Source organism: Podarcis liolepis (assembly GCF_965112155.1).
Source record: "Podarcis liolepis genome assembly, chromosome: 11".
Lineage (NCBI taxonomy): Eukaryota > Metazoa > Chordata > Lepidosauria > Squamata > Lacertidae > Podarcis > Podarcis liolepis.
The window spans coordinates 21,613,204-21,632,399 of record NC_139565.1 but is presented as its reverse complement, the minus strand read 5'-3'; the positions used below and the strand labels follow the sequence as shown (position 1 = coordinate 21,632,399).

The following is a 19,196-nucleotide window of genomic DNA, read 5'->3' as shown; positions in this document are numbered from 1 at the left end:
TTAAGAGGATACAAAGGAGAAGCTTAAGTGTCTCCTCTGAATTCCCTACACATTCCTTTGATTCACACTGAGAGAACCTCAGGACTGAAGTTACATCAGCTTGATGTGGTACTGGAAGCCAAAGAATATTAGCTATATGTTGGGTATGGTAAATATGAAGTCAGCAAAGATGTTGTATGGTGAGATGTATGTTGTGGCAGAGTAGTCAGTATGAACTGCAGTATGCCATTTATCCAGATGAAAAAACCATCTTCCCAACAAGACCATTTTCAATCATCTCTTACAAGGGATGCATATTGCAGAAGACAGGGACTAGGTACACTTTGCATACCCAATAATCTGTACTCCATATGCCCATAAGAATCACAGCCTCTTAGAATGCAAAGAATCATACCTACTTAAGAGTTCTATCTTACTGCGGCTTGATAAGGGTACAACCCTTTTCTTTTTACAGATTGGAGAACTGGACCAAAACCAACCTAATGGATTTCATTAGGGACAAATGTAAGGTTTGGCAGGAATAAGCAGCTGCACAAATATAAGATGGGGGACACCTGTCTTGCCAGTAGTACATGTGAAAACGATCTAGGGGTCTTAATAGCTCATAAGCTTAACATGAGTCAACAGTGTGATGCAGCAGTAATACACCAAATGCTATTCTAGGCTGCATCAACAGAAGAAGTGTGTCCTGATCAAAGAAACTCACAGCACTGCACTATTCTGCCTTGGTCAGACCACACCTGGGATACTGTGTCCAGTGATGGGTACCACAGTTTAAGGAGGATAATGACAAGCTGGAATGTGTGTAGAGGAAGGCAACCATGATGACAAAGGGTTTGGCAACCAAGCCTGATGAGGAAGGATTGAGGGAGTTGGTAAATAGGAAACTGAGAGAACATATGATAGCCATCTTCAACTATCACAGGGAAGATAGAGCAAGCTTGTTTTCTCCTGCTCTGGAGGCTACGACCCAAACCAATGGCTTCAAATTAGACCAGAGATTCCGACTAAACATCAGGAATAACTTTCTGATAGTCAGAGCTGTTGGGACAGTGGGACGGACTCCCTTGGAAGGGGGTGAAACCTCCTTCTTTGGAAGTCTTTTTTTAGCAAGGCTGGATGGCCATCTGTCATGGATGCTTTAGTTGAGATTCCTGCTTTGCAGGGGGTTGGACTAGATAACCCAGGGATCCCTTCCACCTCTACAATTCTATGATTAAATTATTTAAGACAGATCACATCTAGGGTTTCTCTAGTGGGGAGATGGATGCAGTATCAAGTGCGTCAATGTTGCACTTTTAAAATCATTTCCAAAGTATTGTGAATATACAATTTTAATGAACAGATTAACTGATTAAAAATGTTATGAATTGACTGAAGTTATTTAACTGGGCTGTAGCCTCACATTTGCTCGCTAGATACCCACCCCCACACAATGTAGTATTTTCATTCGCTCCTCCATAAACCCCATGCATGCGGATTTGAACTATAGCAGTAATTGAGGATTTTATGAGGCACAGCTTAGATTTGTCAGCACACAAAGCTGGTGAAAGCTTTCACCGTTGCTAAGTTAACATGTCTGAAGCAAGCAGATGACATCCAAGATCCTACTATAAATCCTAGAGCTCTGGTTGCTACTATAGTTGTTCTTCTCTTCCATTTATAACAACCTAGCTATAGCAGCAAGAGTGTCAAGAGCTCCTGCTCAAAGCGCTAGCCAGCCATTCTTTCAAAATAATCTGTTCTATCCTCCTCACCCCTCCAATTTTTTTGTCCTGTTCTCTGGTCATTCAACATTCTGTGATATCTGAGCAGGCCCAGGCCTCACTGAGTTGTTCTAGGGTTTTTTGTTGCCTTCAGTTTTTTCCTCTACAATCTTCTTCTATATCTGCAGATCTTGGGTTTCTGCAGAAGGTGCCTCCATTCTTCTTTCTCAGCAGCCCTATAATCATGTTGGTGCTCACCAGCCAGGTTGGCTAATAGTATATATGAGTAAACCTTCTCCGCTCTCAGGAGAGGAGCTGGAGAGGGGCCTTGCAAATAAGAGAAATTATAAGCACACTGTGCTTTTCACTGTGTCTCAGTTTCTAACAGCCAGATCTAAAGCAGCAAAAAAAAAAATTGCAATGACTGCAAAGAGGGTTCCTTCCAGGATTGAACACCTAGGACCAAAATGATGAGTGAATGCAAAAGCTACGAATTGAATTTCTGCGCACCAAGAGTCACTGCAGTGCTCAGGTAAGAAGGGAAATGAACTTTGGTGCCAAAACTTGCTTTCTTCTGAGAAGATCTGAGTAGCTGAACAGCAGCAGCTGATCAGTGCTGACCACTTCACTCTTCGGTGAGCCAGTTTCCTGCTGTACCAACCTCTTCGCTGCCTATATTTGCAACGGCGGGGCTGGGTATAACACCACAGCCAGGCTCCTACTTCCATATGCTTGAGATGGCTACAAATCCTTAGCTTCAGGCATCTCCTTTCAGGTCTGTCAGAGTTGAACATTTTAATTAACAACCACCGAGGGAATAACTTGACTGTACGAAGCGGTAAGATAGTCTTCCAAGTGAGTACAAAGTATTATCGGGCTTACACAGTAATAAATACTGATTCAAGAGGATTGCGAAAGATACCTAAATTGCTTCAGGCGCACCTTAATTTCATACAGGGATTAAACCTACATTCTGCAATCCAAAACTCTGTAGGGTTCCGATGCACACATGGAGCTCCACGTGAGCGAAGGCTTTCCCATTCAATCTCAGGGAAGCAGCTGTGTGAGCAACGGATCTGTGTATGTGTAAAAGCTCTCAGCACAATAGCAAGTGGAAACCCAACTTCAGGATGAGGGAGGTCAAACTAGAGCAGATAAAGGGAATCATCTCACAAGGCAGTCTTCTGTTGCTTTACCTAGCCTGCAGCTCACCCTCCCTGGTGGGTGCCATTGGGGGCTGGCATTTCTCCATGCGCCGGGATCCAATGTGGGAAGCGCTGGTGGCTGTTTCCCAGGCAGCAAAGGAAGCCTCTGGGCTGCTTGGGTATTTGGTCCTGCCCACTTGTCTAATCAGCAAATCGCAAATGAGCATGGGTCACCAGGAGGCAGGCTTATATTACATAAGCACATGACTTGCTCCACAGCCACCATTTGTTAGATCTTATTCCACCCTCCCAGCCTTTATATACAGTGGTTACCCGGGGTACAGACGCTTCAGGTTACAGATGCTTTAGGTTACAGACTGCTAACCCAGAAATAGTACCTCGGGTTAAGAACTTTGCTTCAGGATGAGAACAGAAATCGTGCGGCGGCAGCGGGAGGCCCCATTAGCTAAAGTGGTACCTCAGGTTAAGAACAGTTTCAGGTTAAGAACGGACCTCTGGAACGAATGAAGTTCTTAACCCAATACTACTGTATTGCTGTTGCGTGTTGTTCTCCTCAGTCTTGCTATGGCACAGTCGGTCGCCATATTTGGGGCCAGGCTGGAATTTCCCCAGTTGGCAAATTGGCTCCAGTGCTCTGCTTTTCGCCAACCTCATAGCAATTGTCACAACTTTGGCGGTTCAGGAATCGGACAGGCGTAGTCTTGGTTGGAGAAGAGGTTACAGCCTCTGCCTGGCCCCTCTGAAGTGGCGTATCCTGGTAAAGGGATCCAGGGGAGATGCTTTTGCCAGTCGCCCAGGTGGGGGTGCAGGGCCACAGCACAGGTACAATCTGGGGGGGGGGATTACCCCTTGATGTAGGTCAAAGATTCCTTCATTTCTGGTTGACCCCAAAACTCAAGTTCTTCTGGCAGGCTGGCAGGCCGGCCAGAAGGGATGGGATCTACCCAGTGCCTATGCCAAACCTCTTACATCTGTTGTCAATAAAGTTGTGGCCTGATTTCACCCAAATATTGGTTGTCATGTCTTTTATTCTTGGTATTGGGGAAGACCAAAGACTAGGAGGGATGCCTTGCCACACAAAAAAATGCTGAATGCATTTTAGTCAAATGTAATTCTGTTGATACCAATAGATTTCAAGCCATTATAATAATTTATGGTAAAATCTTTCCAGTCATTAATGCATTCTTTAAAAGTGCAATGCATACCTTATAATTTCTGCAGGAGGGACTGAAGGCATTTGTCCCGCAAATAAATAATGTATCATCATCTCTTTTTAGAAGAACCTTAATAAAATTATGACATTCATCCTGCAAAAAATAAGAAGAGCACAAATATTATTTCAGCAAACACGTTGCAAATATTCTTCTTAACACTTTCAGGTTTCCTTGCAAGATGGCTACAACAGTTAAATAAAAACATCTGTTTGACCAGTACAAACGGGCTTAACCAAACGATTGTTTAACCAAACAAATTGGCTGTTAGGACCTGAGGCCATCATATTGCTCCTCTTTGCTGATGTTCATTAGATGGAGTGAATCTCAATGCTAGTCTTTGATTCAAGAATAGGACCTCGGTACTTCACTTTCCTACACTATGGTAAATGACACTGCTAGTAAGGATCAGCTTAGTAAAGAGAGCTCAGGATGTAATGGAAAAAATGGAGCCAACTATATTTCATTTAGGTTTATCCACAGTTAATCATATCTTGCATTACTCTAACATTTGTCTAGGATCATTTCTGCCTCCCTATGCCCAGAAAAAAGGCCACATATATTAGACACACTATTATGCCAGCAACCAATGGAAATTGGATAGTTGTGCTTAGCTCCTCAATATAGCATTGAATGATGTCAGTGCACCTTGCTGAATCCCAATCCCAGCGCTCCTAAGCATTTTACGATGTTGCTGTGTCTGCTGTCATAATGTTTCATCACATTAGAAGCAAACTATTTTTGCAAATTAAAGTCTTCAATAAGCTGATGGGCGGTGTGTGTGTGTGTGTGTGTGTGTGTGTGTGTGTGTGTAAGCAATTACTAGCTGAATGGCATGATCCACATCACAGAGAGTGGTCTGAGATAGCAGTCAAGAAACTAAACAAAACTGGCAGCTGCCAGAGAAATGAAAATTACCTACCTTATGTTTTCCCTTCATTCTGCATGTGTCTACATCGAGCTGCCTGGATTTCCACGTCAATTTCTGCAAGGATCAAGGAAGAAATCAATTAAGAGCCCAGAGGTTGTTGTGTTTGATTTCAAAAGTAAGAGTTCCCTAAGGAAAACTACTTCTCAATATAAGCTTATTGAAAGCTTTCTGCACTTTGACTATGGTTAATTTACCATAACAATGGAACACCACAGATGCAGAACGCCTGCAAAGCTTTGAATGGTACCTGGCAAACTGAAAACACCTCACTGAAAACAAGCAAATTTGGTGAGAGGAAAACATTAACAAATGGTTACATATTCTTGTTTTCCTTGTTAATATAGACTATTTACATATAGAAGTATTTGTATATGTGTGTGTGAAAATCTGTGTTTTATTTGCAATAAATGTGTGTACGTCTATAACAAAATCTGTTTTATCTGCAATGAAATAAAATTGCTTACACATTTGACTGTTGCCTTGTCTTCTAATTTTGAACTTTTTAGTCACAGTTTGCAATGTTTACATAAATTAGGGTTGCCATGTTTTATAAAGTGAAAATCCGGACATTTTAACCGATTTTAGATAATTCTGCCCGAAAACCATTTCCAAAGGGCAAATCCTAGGAAATTCTAAACATATGGCAGCCCTAAAGTATATGTATCCAGACTTTCACTAATGATCGTTGGGTGGGTTACATAAAAGATATTGCTATATAAAACAGCAGATGAACTTACAACTTCGATTAAAATGTCAATTAAAATCAAACCAGCAGCAATAAACAGGAGGGGCAACCTTCACTTATTTCAGTCCATCTTCTACAAATGCCTAAGCTATGACTCTACTGAATTTTAAACCAAAGATGGACTCTGGCATCTACCTAAACCCACGACAGAGAAACAATGAGATCTGATTCAAGCAACCTGCCTTACTCAAAACTGGCTCACAAACTGGGAGGGTTCTCTCTCTCAGTGGAAGAGTCCATGCTTTGCGGGTGGAAGATCGCACATTGCCACGTAGGGCTGGGACAGACTTCTGTTTTAAAACTCTAAATAGCTGCTAAATAGTGAGTACAAACAATACTCAGCTGGATTGATCAATGTTGTGTGCTGGTATAAGATAGCTTCCTATGTTCCTGTTGAGCTTCAGAAGCTTTTACTTGCAAAAACCATTCTCTTTGAACTCCTCTGGCTGAAAACAAATGTCAAACTCGCTTATTTGTTGCTCTATAAACTAGATTTTGGCTAATAAGCAGACCCGTTTTAAATTACTTGAACTCAAAGGGGAGGGAAATGTTGATAACTGGAGCCACTGAAAGATATACTGTCTGGGTACCTTAAATCACATAATGCATGTCTTAAAATACCAACAGTTATGCAAATATTGCGGACAATATTTCCACCTAACATATAGCTCTGTTACTCAGTTGTGAAGTATCTTTATAAAGCAAAACGTGTTTTTTTCACTGAAGTTGCATCACCATTTTCCCAACTGCTTCTCAGGTCTGTTAGTTTAGCCTGTAATTTTAGCTCCACTCTTGAACATGATGTTAGTCATCATTCCCAGGGTGCCAGATGCACACAAAGAAGTGAGACAAGCCTTTTTCTCCCAACTCTGATACCTACGTACAGCTCTTTCTTATCACACGTCACATATGGCCTACTTAACGAGGAACAGGAAAAATACTTCAATTTCCATCTTAATTTACCTTGGGTACGATGTAGATGTCCTTATAAGCCAATTAGAAAAAAAACCCTCTATGTTTTGCTTAGTATATATCTGCTTGATTATATACATTATAAAATGAAGTAGTAATAATAAATAAATAAACTTTACAAAAAATCTGCTTGATTGCAGATCCTCCAAGTGCCTGTTTTACAGGGACAGTCCCAGATTTACAGATGTCATCCTGGTTTCTGATTTGATCCCAGAATGTTATAACCTTCCTTAGAACCTCCTTATTTTTATTGGGGAAATGTTGAAAGGTATGGTAGGACATCCCTATTTTCATCAGAGAAATGCTGGAGGTTATGGAATTATGTGACCCACCAAGCCAAGGAGATACGTAACTATACAACCTTTAGAAGACCTCTGAAGGCAGCCCAGTATTGGGAAGATTGTTTGTTTGTTTTTAAAAAGATTAATATTTTATTATGTTTTTATATATGTTGGAAGCCTCCCAGAGTGACTGGGACAACCCAGTCAGATGGGCAGAGTATAAAATAATAAAGTAATCATCAAATAGGACGTCCCTATTTTCATTGGATAAATGTTGGAGGGTATGTGATTGGACATAAAACCATATTCATTAAATATGGTAAATTCATTAAATAGGTAAGCAGAGTTTGCTTATTAAAAGGGTCTTATAGCCAATTACTATGGTATTAGCTGTTCAACAAAGCTTCAGGATCCAAGTAAGACATTTGATGGACATTACAATGCAGATTACTTATCATCTCAGCTAAGCCACTTATCAGAAGTTCACTGGGGACATGGCAGATCTTCCAGCTTCCCTCTATGTGATTAATATGCACCATCCACCTTGATCAGTGCAATTTTAAGAGCAATGTTGGAAAGAAGCGGAGCTAAGTTCCTTTTCTAATTTATCCCCCAGTTTCTTCCCGTGTCCTTGGTGGGAGAATGACAGAATGCTACTTACTTTGCTAAAATAAATTTCTTCTGTATGTGATGCATCCATATCAACAGTATAAATATGGTCCCTGTAAACAAAGGGGAAAGAATGAATGCCAAAATAAACTCAGACATTGTCACAAAAAGAGTCGTTTGCAATCAGATAAATCATTGCCGGTATTTGGGGGTGGGGGGACAGGACCCTGGGGACAACTCCAAAGAAAGCTAGGAGATACACCTTCTGATTTATATGTTTTATGAAGGAAAGGAAAGGAAACTTAAAGGTCATCAACTCAACATGAACAGCTGTTTCACTTATATATTTTGCGAATTAGAATGGTGAAGGCTTCCCACTCCCACAATCACAACAGGGATGCTGCTGAAAAAAGGGACATTTATATGAAAACAAGGAGCTGACTATCATGTGAAATGACTGGGAGTTTACTTCTCATACTGGAAACAGGGTGTTCAGGTAAACCTTATTCTGTGATTCTAAGTATAGGTCTGTTCCTCCTGGCTAGCCTTGTAAGCCCATTTTTGCATGCTTCTCCAGCTGGTGGACCTTGGGGGGTTCTAGTGAAAAACAAACTAAACAAAGACCTGAGATCCCCATATCCCTATGCTGAGCATAACAGGAGTCTGTAAGCTTGTGGGCCTCAGATTCGCAAGTGATGGCTATGATTATTCTAATAGATACACAGCCCATGAGGCTCTTACAATTTTGTGAAAAATAACCCTTGTGTATGAAGGGCTTGAAGGGACGCGGGTGGCGCTGCGGGTTAAACCACAGAGCCTAGGACTTGCCGATCAGAAGGTCAGCAGCCCGAATCCCCTCGACGGGGTGAGCTCCCATTGCTCGGTCCCTGCTCCTGCCAACCTAGCAGTTCGAAAGCACGTCAAAGTGCAAGTAGATAAATAGGTACCACTCTGGCGGGAAGGTAAACAGCGTTTCTGTGCGCTACTCTGGTTTGCCAGAAGCGGCTTAGTCATGCTGGCCACATGACCCGGAAGCTGTACGTTGGCTCCCTTGGCCAGTAAAGCGAGATGAGCACCACAACCCCAGAGTCGGCCACAACTGGACCTAATGGTCAGAGGTCCCTTTACCTTTACTATGAAGGGCTTTGGACAGAATACCACGTCCAGTGCTATTTATCTAGAAAAAGAGGTGTCGGAACTCACCATGAACACCTCCCTTGTTCTCTTAGAATGGCAATGGCGTCCACCTGAGAGGAGCCAAAACTGAGTTCTGTGAGTTCTGGCTGAAAAAAAAGCCGACCCCAAATATCCCCAAATAAGTTTTGTTCAGGTGTGTTCTTTTATATCTCCTTGTTTAGCTGATTGAACATCTTTTGTCAGGTTCTCAGGATACCATATGGATTTTAGGGATACCATTTAAGATTTTAAGGCGGCTAGGCTTTCTTCATTGTTTCAAGGCTATTTTCCCAACCACAGCAAAGATGTTTTGACAGAAAGTATGAAGGGAAACGGTTTGACAATAACCACACAGTTCCCAAAAGCCCTGTTAATTTCGCTGCACTTGATGACCAAATTGAGTTTCAGCATTTACCCTCTGGCAGAGAGAGGACAACATTGCTTTACCTAAGTTGCTCGTGTTCATTCTTGTTTTGCTGAGAACTAGGTTCTTTAAAAAAAAAAAATTCTGCCAGTTTCTCCTTGGAAACATAGAATAGGGCCAAGAAGTGCAAGTGAGATATTTCTACACATTCCCCTTCTGTGCTCAACGGACTACAAGGGCATTTTCAACTTGGAGATAGGAAAGCAAAACACTCAGTCTAATCAAACCTTGAAGCATCTGCTCTGAATTGGGAGCAAAGAATAGGGCAGTTGGAGACATTTAAAAAAAAAAATAGCCATAATTTCATTTCTCCTTCTACCCCTTTAACATAACCTTCTCTCTATTTCCCAACCCCCTTCTCCACTACAGGAAGAATTGCTGTTGAAATTAAATGATCTTCTGCTTTTAAAAGACCCATGGAAACCTGCTGAGAGTAGTATACACACACAGAACTTCCATTTTTGAAATCTCTGCTGTCAAGATTTGCTTAGTTTTAACAGACTGGGAGGGAAACAAGGTTACCCTCTCACTAAAGCAGACACAGAACCCTCGTCGCTGCAAAGAATAATAAGCAAAATTCTTCCCACGTGGGAGAATAGGGGCAGTATTGTTAACAGAACCAGGCTTTCATGATTTTGCTGCCTGCCACTGCACCAGAGGCAGTTTGCTTTGCAAGATGCCAAACCGTGGAAGGAGTTTGTGTATGTGTTTCTTTTCAGACATTCCATCTTCAGTAGAACATGCCATTTATTTATAAGGTAGCTTTAATGCGCCGGCTTGTTATTTGCTTGACTTCATTGAGGGAGCTGCGATTGGAGGTCAATACCAGAGCAGAATTGCCTATTTGTTTGATTTCAGCTTCATGGGTGACACAGCAGCGTGGCTTTCCCCTCCCCGCCCAATAGATTTTTCACAATTGTGCTGCTATGCAAAAGCAGGCCGAAAATAAATTAAAAATAAATAAATCTGAATTGTAAATGAACAAGCGATTATTATGCACTGGCAACGTTTCAGAAATGTTCCACTTGCCCTCTTTTAGCACAGCTCTGTATATGTTAATTACCAGCAAAAATGAAAGCAGAAAGATTTCAAAACAGGCTTGGGTTGCTAAGCTCTATTCTAACTCTGGCTCCTTCTAATGACTTAGTGACTGGTTTGCCAATCAACCCTTGGAGAAAGCAGAGGCCAACTCCTGGAGCAATCTGAATGTACAAAAGCAGATTTCCAGATAACTCGAAACCATTTCCATATGTGTTATTTAAACCACAGCTGCTCACACAATGGCAAATATTGAAAGAACTGTCAAGTACTAGTTAGGCTTTGCTAAACCGCTAACAATAAGTGACTTTGCTGTTCTATTTTCCCTGCTGCCGCCTAGCGCCTCCCCCCCTCCCCCAAACTCCTACTTGGAGGATTTGTATAGCTCTTGCTAATTAAGTTATTCTTTACACAAATAGACAATCCTAGCACTTCCGTTTTCCCCCACCTCCAGCACTGCAGATGGTTACCATGGCGCAACTGGGTAAGGGGAAGAAAGTTAAATATTGCTGGTGCCAACTGACCCTCAGCCACCAACTGCAGCCTTTATGTGTGGCATAATTGCAAAGGATTCATTCAGGTGTGTGCAAAATAAATAAATAAATAAATAAATAAATAAATAAATCCTCAAATATCTGTGAGGGATGACACAAAAGTGTAAGGGGAGAGGGTCAAGTGCCATATGCGATCATGTATTTAATCTAACACCTTTGTTTTTACCCCCTGCTTCCCTACCTCTCTTTTTATTATAATGTGTTTTTCAAGTATACTGTACAGTGGTACCTCAGGTTACATATGCTTCAGGTTACAGACTGCTAACCCAGAAATAGTGCTTCAGGTTAAGAACTTTGCTTCAGGATGAGAACAGAAATCATGCTCTGGCAGCGTGGCGACAGCAGGAGGCCCCATTAGCTAAAGTGGTGCTTCAGGTTAAGAACAGTTTCAGGTTAAGTACGGACCTCCGGAACAAATTAAGTACTTAACCTGAGGTACCACTGTATTTTTGTGCTTGATGCTTTATTATGTTTTAAATGTGTGTTGGAAGCCGCCCAGGGTGGCTGGGGCGACTTTTAGCCTTGCGTCATGTGCAAGTAGAAAGAGGGCAGGATCCAAATATTTGGGTTGCATCCAACGCTGTTATTCTGCTCGTGAAACAAGACTTCTGTTGATGCAATGTAACTTCACCCCCCTCTTCCCTGAACCAATCTTCCCAGAGGGTTTGGAGATTCGGGGGGCAGGGCTGGCCCAAGACATTTTGGCATCTGAGGCGAACCACAAAATGGTGCCTCCCACCAGCCAGGGAAGAAGGAGCGAATGAAGAGTTAAACCAGGAACGGCAGAAAGGGGGTGGTGGGGGTAGTGATCAAATCAACCTTCCCAGACGGTTGAACTGGAAATCAAAGGCCATCGTGGGGTGGGTGGGTGTGCTCTGAATCACACCAGGTGGATGCAAAGCCTTAGGAGACCCCAGAGGGCAGCCTCCATCATTTCCTCCATAAGGGTGGGAGGAGACCAGCAGTTTCTCCTATTCTCAAGGGGGCTGCTATGAAGATAGCATTGGGGGAGGGCTGCTGAGGAACACCGTGGCAGCAGAAGCGCCTGATGTGTTCCTTGGAAGACAGATCTTGCTACCTGAGGCGGTTGCCTCACATTGCCTCATGGTTAGGCCAGTCCTGTTTGGGGAGGTAGATGAGAGGAAGGGGAAGCCACACTGTCTGAGCGGACCTCTACACTTGCAAAGATGGATATAACCCTTTGATTTAACACCCTCCAGCCCCAAAGTTAAATGTTTGTGTAAAAATCACAGGAGGAGAGGAAGCAGCAAACAAACTGCTCCTTTGGTAAAGGTGTGAAAAGAAATGTTGTCAAAATGATTCAGACTTTGCTCGTCCCTCCTCATCCTGCTCTCTTCAACGGCTGCCTCACATCACCATGCCAATCAAACATCCCTGCTTGGTGAATTAAGAGATACAAAGCATACAGAATATATAGAGACTGCTGCTTGGCCCTCGAGAGTTCAGCTCTTAATAGCTGTATATAAGGCTAACCATCCAAGGCCTTTTGCAGCTGACAATTTGATGACGTCAAGTGCTCCAAGGAATCACTGGCACTTTAAAAGAGCCCATGTGGGAACTATTAGTACTTGTTTCCAGCTCAGAGAAAGACACACTAACTGAAATTTCTTGGAGCTAGTAGTGGGTGTAAGAGCCTCTCCAGGTTTTATTCTTAGCTCTTTAATGGTGCTAGTCCCAGTCCTGAAACAGCAGCACAATGTCCCTTCCACGTACGGGGAGGTAGCTTCGCTGTGAAGGTAAAAAACCTTTATTTTGCATGAAACAGTAAGGCATGGATTTGGAGGAAACTGGAGCCTCAGCTACCGCTTGACATGTTTTTAAGTGTTATCATCATTTAGTAGGAGAGTTATCTGCTTTCCATGCAGAGTCCCAAGTTTTTTACCTGCCTGCCTGTCCAAAGCTGACTTGGAGGATGGAGGGCAAAGGAGAGGAGCTGGGGCCACCAGCCACCTATTGCAATGGGTGGGGAGCAAGGTCCCAGTGGCGTGGTGCATGCTGGGATACCACACAAACCTGGAAACAACTCTAAGTGACCATTTTGCTCTATGTAAATATGCCACTTTGCTCTATGTAAAGATCTGGAATGCAATGCGCTCCCCACTGATTTATTAATTCCCACTAATTACAGTGGTGTGGATTGTGCCTCGGCCCCTACTTTGTTCAGCGTCCTTCCTATAATCAAATGGAGTTCATAACCACCCAAGTAAAACCTCCATTTGTATCTGGAAGGGCCGTGGTTCAATGACAATGAGCTTCTGTGTCACATACAGAAGAGGTTCAAAGTTCAATCCCCAGCATTTTCAGATAGACCTGGAAGAGACTCCATCTGAAATCCTGAAGAACAACTGACAGTCTGTGTGGACAATGCAAACTTGGGTGAACTAATGGTCTGACTTGGTGTAAGGCAGGTTCCTGTGTTCCTATCCCAGCATCCCCTTCTTCTTTTGGCAACAATGAACATGGCATACTTGTGATTTCTTCAACAACAACAACAACAACAACAACAACAACAACAACCAACCAACCAACCAACCAACCACTAATGCTTTTATCTGAAATCCAAGAATTAGCTCCCAAGTAAACACAGAGTACTTCTGAGATGCCACAACAAATGTTAGTCATTTGTTTTTATTGTTTTTAGGTAATTGGGTACAAATGTATACTTAACATCGCTATATTTAGACAACTGGGGGGAAAACAACACTGTGGAAAGGAACATCTGATATTGTAGCTCAGGGATCTATGCCAAGAAGAAACTCAATTAATGCATTCACAAAGCTGCTTGATAAACACCTCTGATTGGATTCATATTTGCCACTGTGCTTGGGGTTATAACACAACTGCCAAAGGAGATGCAGAGCTGTAGGTACAAATTTTCATTCACACTAATTATTATTTTAGGGAGTGGTACACATCGTGCTCCTTTGGGGTTGTTTTCTCAGACCTTTGGTCCCCACCCTGCACTCAGCTCTCACCTGTGGCTCCTGGTGAGCTCAGAGTTGCCAGAAACAGTATTCTTCAGCCATCAAGTACCACAACAAACACAAATGTTTTCAACTTCCTCCTCAAAGCAAATAATGAAGGCAATAGACACCTGACTAGAGAGGGCATTCCACAAAGACCACTTAAAAGGTGGTCATGGGACAACACCAACTGGGAAGCCCTTGACCTTAGCGCCAGATCATAGGGTCTGAGATAGTTGGTGCTGGGGAAGACATCTCTTTTAGGATCTTGGGTTCCAAGCCATTTAGGGCTTGTTATGGCAGTGCTAACACCTGGCAACCACCAGTGCTTTTGGAACCAGTAACACGTGGTCCTATCAGGCTGCCCCACTCACCAACTTAGCAGCTGCACTAGCTGCAGTCTCTGGACTATCTCCAAGGACAGCTCCATGTAGAACACGTTACAGAAGTCAAAGTGGGAGATCACTAGAACATAGAACTAATGAGGCCAGGCGATCCCAGTCTACAAATGGCCTTAGCTGGCAAACCAGCTTAAGCTGCGCAAAAGTACTGCTAGCCACAGAAGGCAGTGAGAAGCCTGGAATTCCAGAGCATTCGCACACTATGACCTGTTCCTTCAGTAGGAGTACAATCCCTCTCAGAACAGGTTCTATACCTAATTCCTTGGCACGGGAATCACCCATTTGCAGCACTTCCATTTTACTGGGTTTCAGACTCAGTTAATTGGTCCCCATCCAGTTCATCACTGGCCCCAGACACCTACGCAGCACCTTCATGGCCTCTCCTGATGTCAATGAAAAGGGGAGATAGAGCTGGGTATCAACATAAAAAAGTAAAGGGACCCCTGACCATTAGGTCCAGTTGTGGGGTTGAGGTGCTCATCTCGCTTTACTGGCTGAGGGAGCCGGCGTACAGCTTCTGGGTCATGTGGCCAGCATGACTAAGCTACTTCTGGCGAACCAGAGCAGCACATGGAAACGCCGTTTACCTTCCCACCGGAGTAGTACCTATTTATCTATTTGCACTTTGACGTGCTTTTGAACTGCTAGGTTAACAGGAGCAGGGACCGAGCAACGGGAGCTCACCCCGTTGTGGGGATTCAAACTGCCAACCTTCTGATCGGCAAGTCCTAGGCTCTGTTGTTTAACCCACAGCACCACCCGCGTCCCTGGGTATCAACATACTATGTACCAAATGCCCAGATGACAGTTCCCAGTATAGATGTATAGCATAGGAGATGCTTATGGGGCCTTGTGAAGCCCCACAGCTCAAAAGCCAAGAGCCAAGGAACAATCTCCTTGTACTATTTCCTGGTAGTGACTCTGCATTATGATTAAATTATTCACTTTCCAGGTTTTCACCTAAATATAAAAGTGATGTAGGCTCTGAATTTTTACTTGTCACACAGATTCCTAGCTCAGCAAGAAACTTTTAAGTGACATTTGGAATAAAACAGTTTTTGCATATCTTTGGAGCAGAGAAAGATAACATTGTAATGCAATGAAGGCTCCAGATTTTGGAAGGCCTGTGGACATCATAGTCTCTGTGGGGTTCCCTCCCTGAGTAGGCCCACAGCCTCCTTGCCATTATCACTACTATCCATTTTCAAGACTTCTCCTGATAAACTATGGCATAACAGCATGCCGTGAAGATAAAACGGAGAGGGGAACAGCTGTGTATGCCAGCCCGAGCTCCTTGGAGGAAAATGGGATAAGAATGCGCAAATACACACACACACACACACACACACACACACACACACACACAGAGAGACATTTGTAGGCCTTGACCATGACAACATCCTTGAAGCATTTCACTGTTCACTTACTGAAGTTGTGGGCTACGCCTATAGTTTCTAACAGGACTGCTCTGGAGTAACTAATTTGCTAATTGCATCTGAAGTTGCCACCTGACTAATTGTAAGTTGGCCCAACTTGTTTCTAATTAGAAAGCCCTTTTAAATTTTTGTGTAATCAAGTATGCATTAACATATCCCAACGGGCAAATGTTTAGCATTCTCAAAGAGGTAGCAATCTTCATTGCATCCACCAATGCCAGTTCACATGACTTTGGGGTATGTATTGGCTGCTAAAAACCCTATTGAAATCATTTGCCTCCCTTGTCCATGGTAAACTGGTCACAGGAGGAAAATATGCATGGGGTGTTTCCATGCAACCCCAGTGCGGATTAGCTATGAAATGCTACACATATGCTGAGAAGCCTATGCCCAAGCAGCTCCCCTTGGGCAGAAAGCCAATGAACACAGCTATTTGAAGTGCTTGCCACTGGTCCAGATGGTCACGTAAACTAGACCTTATGCAGGCACTCAAGAATTTGAGAGAACACTTCGGGCCAACTCACACAACTCAACTGGTACACAGAGCAAGAGTGCTAATAAGTTGATACTTTCAAAAATTGGCTCCTACTAAAGCAAGACGCCCAATCTGCACCACAAGCCCCCGTTGGACTTCGTGCTGCTAAATAAGACCTTGCCCTTAATTGTGACTTTTCTACTAAGAGCTTTAAAACTTTGCTCACTGCTGCTTCCAAAAAGACCACAAAGAAGGAAGCTGGCTCAGCAGCTAGGTCCCATAATAATAATTAACATTAAACTTGGCCAAATCCTTTGAAAGAAATGAAGTGTAAACACATCTTTCCCCCTCCGTTCTCTCTCCTGGTCTCTTTGCTTTACCATAAAATATGCTTAGTATCCCAATGACATTAAATTTTAATTCTGCTTCAAATATGTACTCATGCAACATGGATTATTCTTGTTTATTCTCCAAAACAGGCAATTAGTTGTGTACTTTAAATCAAAAACTCTTTTAAAAACATAATGATTCCAACATTCCCAAGTGCGGAACAGCTACTGTATATTATGAATTGCTCTGGTAAAAAATGCTGAAGGCATCAGCCAGCAAGACTTTACAGCATTAAGCCCTAACTGGACATATAACACAACTCTCGGAATACAAATAAATTCCAACTGGGGTACCAAGCTCTTGAGGCTGCGTTTTTTTTAAAAAGCCAAAGGGAAACGTTGAGGAGGGATGGAGGCCAGCCAAGTCATTTGTTGCCTCCCACATAACTGCCATTTTCGTTGTTGTTGAAGGAACATTCTTTCCCTATGAAGACTATGGTTCATCTATTGATGACTTCCATGTTTCTATGTGCTACAAAGTTCAATTTAAATATAAATATACCCTTTTCTTTTGCTCCCCCCCCCCACCCATTAGACCATGCACCAATAATATTGGGTCTACTGCTCAAGGCTGGGCCTAGTGAGTGGGTTCCATCGATATGAATGGCTTATCTTTCAGAATGTATGGAGATCCCTGCTGGTTCAGACCAAAGACCATGCTGTTCCCACAGAGGCCAACCAGGTCCCTATCAGGAGCCCACAAGCAAGACACGAACACAGTAGCCCTTTCCCGTTTGTGGTTCCCAGTAGATGGCATTCATAGATATCTAGATCTGTGGCCCTTCTTTAGTCTTTTGTCTACCGATAGGGTATGATGGAGGAAGTCTCTAACTTACATGACCCCTGAGGTAGACACTTCCTTGTGGAGATCTATCATTTCCCCACTGCACCATACAGAAGAGCTTCTCACATGGTGACTCCCAATGATACGGATGTTGCAAACCTCTAGGGTTTGCCCACATGAATATCTGGTTCCGATGGGACATTTTTCCTGTCTCTATGCGTGAGGCTGTGGTACATAAGGTCATGGGGAAAAGAAAGTGCACCCTCTTTGAATTCTGTGGTTTTACATATCAGGGCAGAATAGTAATCATTTGACACAGTGCAATATGTCATTTGATGTAGTTCATCTGAGATTGTATTTATCTAATTTTAAGACCTGATAAGGAACAGATGATTGTTATTATGTCCCGATATGTAAAACCACAGAATTCAAAGACAGTGCACTTTCTTTTCCCCATGACTGTATTACAGTCTGGGGTGAAACATCAGCAGGGAGAAACAGCTACGACGATTCCCGAGTTGGAGCTAAGCTTGCAAAAAACAAGGTTCGAAACTGATGTATGGGGTGATTCATTTGCAATGGACAATTCACACAACTGTGGAAGGCCTCATGTTCCCTTCTCATGTCACTCTCACTTTGAGCTATGAAATAAACCAAAAAGAAGAGTTCTGCGTGGTTGAGAAGATTTCGGAAGAGAAAAGAACAAGGACTGACCTAGCAGCAATGTAGAGGGTTCTATCCATTATCATGAGCAACTGGACGTCCAATTTGTGCCTCTGTGGGGCGTTATGTCCTGGCTTGTGACCCACAAACACCGGATACTGTTTTGTATCTGTAAGAAGCAGAGAGGAGTTGAAAGAAGAAAAGTCGAGAGACACTCAGTGAAAGCATGTAAACAGTCGTTCAGATGGTCTATCCTCAAATGAAGGATCCAGAATTCCTGCCCCGATTTCTTTCTCTCGGCATATAGGGTTAATCATCCATGCAACAAATGACCCTGCTCAACAGGATCAGCTTCTTCGTTGTCACAAAAGGGATGTTATACTCTTCACAATTTTAAAAATTGTTATCCTCCCCCCGCCCTCAAGAAGAGCATTTAATTGCTAGAAGTTAATAGGCAATCCAACATTTACACCTGGGTTTATATTCACTCTTTGCAGTTTTAAATAGCTGGATTCTGCCTGCCAAAGATGATCCCACAGCATAACAGTGTTTTATAGAAGGCCAGCAATTACAGCAGTAGCCACGCTGTCTAGTGATTATAACAAAGTACTGAAAGATACCAAACTGGCAGATCTACGGGCTGCCCACATGATGAGGGTAACATTCTAATTGTGCTTATTTTTAGGAACAGAGGGGAGCCATTAATTGAGCTTTGCATCTACAAAAGCATCTGCTTTTTATTTTCTTTGCAGACAGTCTTATGAGGTTGTTTATGGAAAGTAGATTGCATTCTCTTATTTTACCTAATTTTATTCTGAAGCATCAGAGATGGCGGCTTCAGAATGGACTAGCGAGACTTTTACGGGAAGGAGCCAACTTGAAAACCATAATGCTCTAATCAACTGCTAATTTCACACATCTTTCAGTGATTATACTATAGAAAAAAATACAATCTTCTGGGGGTGAGGGAGATGCACAAGCCACACTGCGCTGCTGTGATGACTGCCACTAATCCATAATAGCAAATGCAGAGATGAATGAGGTCGGTGTTAGTGATGCGGTTCAGGGGATTGAACAAACCCTCTAGCAATCTGGTAGCTCTTTGTTTAGTTTCTTGCCCTTGAAATATAAATTCTGCAGTACAGTACACAAAGCATCCAGAGCTTGACAAATACATCTTCTAGGTTGCCACTGGTCACAGTAGCTTTTGCTCTGGTGAGTCCCTTTTCCAACGCAGAGAGAAATGGGCTA

At 42.8% G+C, this 19,196-nt stretch overlaps 1 protein-coding gene across 11 annotated transcripts in view; it reads right to left on the bottom strand.

Annotated features, from left to right (window-relative positions):
* Positions 1-19,196, bottom strand: part of SEMA6A (semaphorin 6A) — a 180,289-nt gene that overhangs the window by 63,034 nt on the left and 98,059 nt on the right. For all 11 annotated transcript variants that reach the window (XM_083464420.1, XM_083464424.1, XM_083464415.1 and 8 more), the window contains exons 3-6: positions 17,997-18,114; positions 7,674-7,734; positions 5,006-5,068; positions 4,078-4,179 (exon numbers count right to left, since the gene is read on the bottom strand). In XM_083464420.1, the coding sequence (XP_083320546.1) occupies positions 4,078-4,179; positions 5,006-5,068; positions 7,674-7,734; positions 17,997-18,114 (344 nt within the window). The remainder of the gene's footprint in view (positions 1-4,077; positions 4,180-5,005; positions 5,069-7,673; positions 7,735-17,996; positions 18,115-19,196) is intronic.